At 35.4% G+C, this 4,611-nt stretch overlaps 1 protein-coding gene across 1 annotated transcript in view; it reads right to left on the bottom strand.

Annotated features, from left to right (window-relative positions):
- Positions 1-10: 10 nt before the first annotated feature.
- The window catches only part of LOC118326300 (SEC14-like protein 2), a 15,332-nt gene continuing 10,731 nt past the window's right edge, over positions 11-4,611 (bottom strand). Inside the window, exons 10-12 of the mRNA XM_035659280.1 lie at positions 2,819-2,958; positions 1,541-1,710; positions 11-1,434 (exon numbers count right to left, since the gene is read on the bottom strand). Of these exons, the coding sequence (XP_035515173.1) occupies positions 1,283-1,434; positions 1,541-1,710; positions 2,819-2,958 (462 nt within the window). The 3' untranslated portion in view covers positions 11-1,282. The remainder of the gene's footprint in view (positions 1,435-1,540; positions 1,711-2,818; positions 2,959-4,611) is intronic.

The raw sequence follows: 4,611 nt of genomic DNA, 5'->3' as shown, positions 1-4,611 counted from the left end.
ATCAGTCACAATCTACATTCAGTAATTATCTGATGAGAGTAATATACATTCATTTATATTCACTGCAAATGATTATTATATAATACTGAATATTGAAAAATCTTATATATAGAAACTTTAATACTTTGCTATTAAAAAATAATAACTGTATTTATAACCCATTTATATTTTCTGGAAATAAATTAGGAATTAAATAAATATTTAAAGGACTGGTCCCTGCAAATCTGTGAGTAATGAATGTAAACAGAGCTTTCAAATAATGAATAAAACCTAATTTAGAAACTTATAACATATTATTCCATAGGTTTTTGTGTGTAAGTATGACTTAAAGGAATGTTAAGTGTAGCAAATAAAATTTCCATTATTTCAAATAAAACGTGATTGCAAAAAGAGGTAGAGACACACTTTTTCTCTGAGTCTCAAAATGGTTTTGATATAAATTAATTGAAATGCTGATACTGTTGTGGACTGTTATGGCAGATATGTATGCCATATGAAACAAAACATATATAGAAAATGTTTATCCTGTTTTATACATAGAAAACAAAAACAAAGTTACTCTTGTGCTACTTTTATAGGCCCCGTGGCCTATTTTACACTTCATACCATTAAAGCAGGCCATGGTAGCTCTGACCTGATTCACTTGGTGCCTATTTGAATCATTTCGCCTGAGAAACATTACATAAAACTAAAAACGGTTAAAGACAAAAGCGAGGATCTTAAAACAGCACTCACTTAAGCATAGCACTATAACACTGACAAATATCGTCTTTTTTAATCCATACATTGTTCTCCCTGGTCATGCTCCTAGCATTAGTGAGGTCCAACACTGATGTTGGGTGATAAGGTCTGGCTAAAAGTTGGAGTTAAACCCAAAGGTGTTGGGTGTGGTTAAAGCCATGGCTCTAAAATATCATTATATGTTGAAGGATTGAGATTTCTATCAATTGGAATGAAGAGGTTTAGCCCAAACCATGAAAAATCAGGCCCAAAGTGCACAATTTATGTGCATAGTGCAAAGGTTTGTGGACACCCACAAACTTTTGGCCATAGTATGTGTGAACTTTCTGTTCATAAATGTGTCCAAATACACACCATGTGAATAAGGATGTCAATAAAGATAATTAAAAGGTCAAACCTTCAGATTTTCACACGGTTAAATACTTTTCATTTTTGTCTTTTGGCAGCATTTTACAGTTCAAAGTCTCTCAGGCTGTGCTTACTAGCAGCGGCCAAACATTACAGATCTGGCAACATTGAAGTGGCACATTGTGTGCCATGATTATGACTGGCTGTTGCCCTCAGCTTGCACATTGTTTTTGGACCCCCCGTTGGTCTGTGGGGACTGTAAGTGGTCAGGGAGCAGGACCTCAACAGAAAAGCTGATTCTTTTTGCCTGGAAGATGCTGTAAGTGTTGTCAAATCTCAGAACATCTGGGGAAGACAAACAGAATAGAACAGTTACTATTAAGCTGGATCTCCACACTGATATAATTACACATCATAAAGCCCTCTATGCTGAGTGTTACATGTTACTCACAGACTCCTGGGCGTTCACAGGTCAGTGATCCATCCTCGGGTACTAAGTGGGCGTTGTAGCGCTGGCTGGGCACGACTTCGTGCATCTGAGCTGCCTTCATCCATTCACCCTTTCTAGCCTTCAGAAACACCCCGAAACCAATGTCTGCACCCTCAGTAGCAAACTGCCACCTGCCAATCAATAAAACATTGCTTTATGACTTTTTTTGTGAATTTCATTGATTACAAATTCATTGGGCCAGGTGTAGCATTACCACCACACAGATTGGGATATTATGCCGAAAAGAAAAGATATGTATGCATCTGTTAAGCTTAATATGATTGACTACTGAGATTAGAATTCCAATTTTAATTGTTATAGTATGATTTAAGTTGGAAATTCTACTCCTGTTTTAATAATTAACAGTTTTAATAACTGAATTTAATCAGCCTCATCATTTGTTTACCACTTTAAAATTATTTTATCACATATGTTTTTCTTTTCCATTACAAATTCAGTTGTAATTTTGTTGTGTTATCATTTTCTGCAGCCATGCCTTCTAAATGCATTGAAATGTATGTGATTTTTGTATATATTTTTTTAGTTTATTTACTTAGTATATTTTATTTTTTTGTATATTTGAAAATTATGGCTATCGATGCTACTATATAACTACCTTTCTTTGTGTGCATAAGCCAGATTTCCACAAAAACAAAAAGGCTAAAGGCTTGTGGTACGTTTGGCTTTGTTATGCTTACTTCTACTTAATTTATAGCAAGTCGGTATTATTAGAAAAGTTATTAATAAAAACTTTTATAATTATTTTCACTGTTGACTAATCTGTAACTTGTCATCTCTAAGTATATATTTTTTGGCTTTTCATGCCTTTATTTGATAGGACAGCTGGAGACAGACAGGAAAGGGCCGCAGGTCGGATTCGAACCCTGGGCTGCAGCAAGGACTCAGCCTTGGTACATGGATCGCCAGCTCTACCCACTGAGCTAACCGGGCGCCACTTGTCATTTCTTTTAATGGATTAATTATTTAATTAAATGTCAGAAATAGTGAAAATTGCAGTTTTTTCTAGGCCTTAAGGACACATTTCCAAACTGTCTGACCAACAGTCCAAAACTAAAAGATATCTAATTAACAATGAGATAAAACAGTAAATGCAACAAATCCTCATATCTGAGTAGCTGGGATCAGTGAATTATGCTATGTATTAATGCTTAATAAATCAATTTAAAATCACTTAATAACTTTTTTTATTGCTGCCACTGTCAAAAAACTCCAGCTGACCTGAGAACGCAGCCCGGGAACAGGATCTCATAGTCCAGCTGTTGGGAGGAACCTCGGCTGACGGTCATACACTGCTCGTAGTCCACCTTAACATGGTCCCGCACATAGTAGGAGGTAGGAACTGGCCCGACATGGTTTATCTGCAGCAGAGACCATGCATAAGCAAAGTTATGGGTATGGGTGTTAAAAGGTTTTATATCATATATGAAATGATGAAAGTCTGGTGGCAGGAGAAATGAGAAAAAAGAGAAAGCTATCACTTACTGTGACTGTGTGACATTGTCTGAGTGCTTGTAATTTTACATGTTTTGCACAAAAAAGAGAAATGTTCTCCCTTTTCCACTTTTCTGTTTATTTACATCAATAAAATAAATAACAAACCAATCAACTTCTGTGGTTTCTCAGTACTGTACAGTGCAGTACAAGAACCAACCAACAGAGGGCAGTGATTTCCTCATGTGAGGTGTGATGAGTTTAATTCAGTGTCATTAACATTATGTATATTAAAGATGGCAGACACAGCATACACACATATACACACACACATATAATTTATCCTTATAGACTTTGGAAAGCCTGTCAGTTGAAGCAAGAATAATTGCTGGAAATATTCAGAAAGACCTGTCTTGGATATGAACATTATTATATGAGAAGTCAAACTCATCTGAAACCACTTCTCTAAAAATCTTGCAGACCTGTCAGACGTTACAGAACTGTTGTTGGGAAACTTTCACTGACAAAAAAAATAAATGCAGAAACAAAGGCATTACTACAAGAAAAAAACAACACACATTGTCATATAGTCCATTAGAGAGTAGAACTTCAGGCATCTCCTCATTTTGATTCTTTACATAGATTGTGCAGAGATATGACTGAACGAGACGCGTAAGGCTCAACAGTTTTCAAAGGAAGCAGATCACCAAGATTTAATGTCAAACGTTATCTTTGCTGCTGCATAGATCACTGCAATTTAAAACACACAGGATCCTCCTACAACATTCTCAGAGAATATTTCCTGTAAAAAAAAAATACAAATCGAAAAATAAAAATTCTCAAGATTGTTTTAAATAATAACCGCCAATAGAAGGCCCTAAAAATGCAGGAAATTGCACATGCACTGGACCAATGTTTCTTTGAACTCTTTTGTTACATACAATCTACAAATTGTATGCTATACGTGCATTTCAGACCCATTAATGATGCCTAATTCTTCTTCAATAGTTTGACATTTTGGGAAATACACAATGTTATACTTAGCTTAGCACAAAGACTGGAAACAGGGGGATAAAGCTAGCCTGTCCAATAGTAACAAAATCCACCAGCCAACAAACCAAAGTGTAAACATTATTAACTTTATGCAGAGATAAGTGCTGGACTATTTCTTGGCAGACTTCCATGGCAGCTGTTTCACCCCGACTTCCGGTCTTTATGCTTAGCAAAAGCCAGTTGTCTCCTGGCTTTAGCTTCAGATTTACTGTACAGATGTGAGAGTGCTATCAATCTTCTAATCTAACTCTCAGTAGGAAAGCGAACAAGCATATTTCTCAAAATGTCAACTCTTTCTTTGTTAAGATAACTCAATTCCTACAACCTAACCAAAATAATACAGTAAAATGTCAAGGACACACAGCTAGCTAGCTAAAAAAGTGTATTTAAAGGTCCAGTGTGTAACATTTAGGAGGATCTATTGGAATGGTAGATAAATTAAATGTATAAAGAAATAAGAATTATTTTTAGGTTTCTGTTATACTATTGGTATATAATAAGAAAAAAGAAAAGAAAAAATAACAGAA

This window comes from Morone saxatilis, unplaced genomic scaffold (assembly GCF_004916995.1).
Source record: "Morone saxatilis isolate NCDOM2014 unplaced genomic scaffold, NCSU_SB_2.0 Contig16, whole genome shotgun sequence".
NCBI classification, from domain to species: domain Eukaryota; kingdom Metazoa; phylum Chordata; class Actinopteri; family Moronidae; genus Morone; species Morone saxatilis.
The sequence above is the reverse complement of the archived record's forward strand: the minus strand, read 5'-3'. Positions and strand labels throughout refer to the sequence as shown.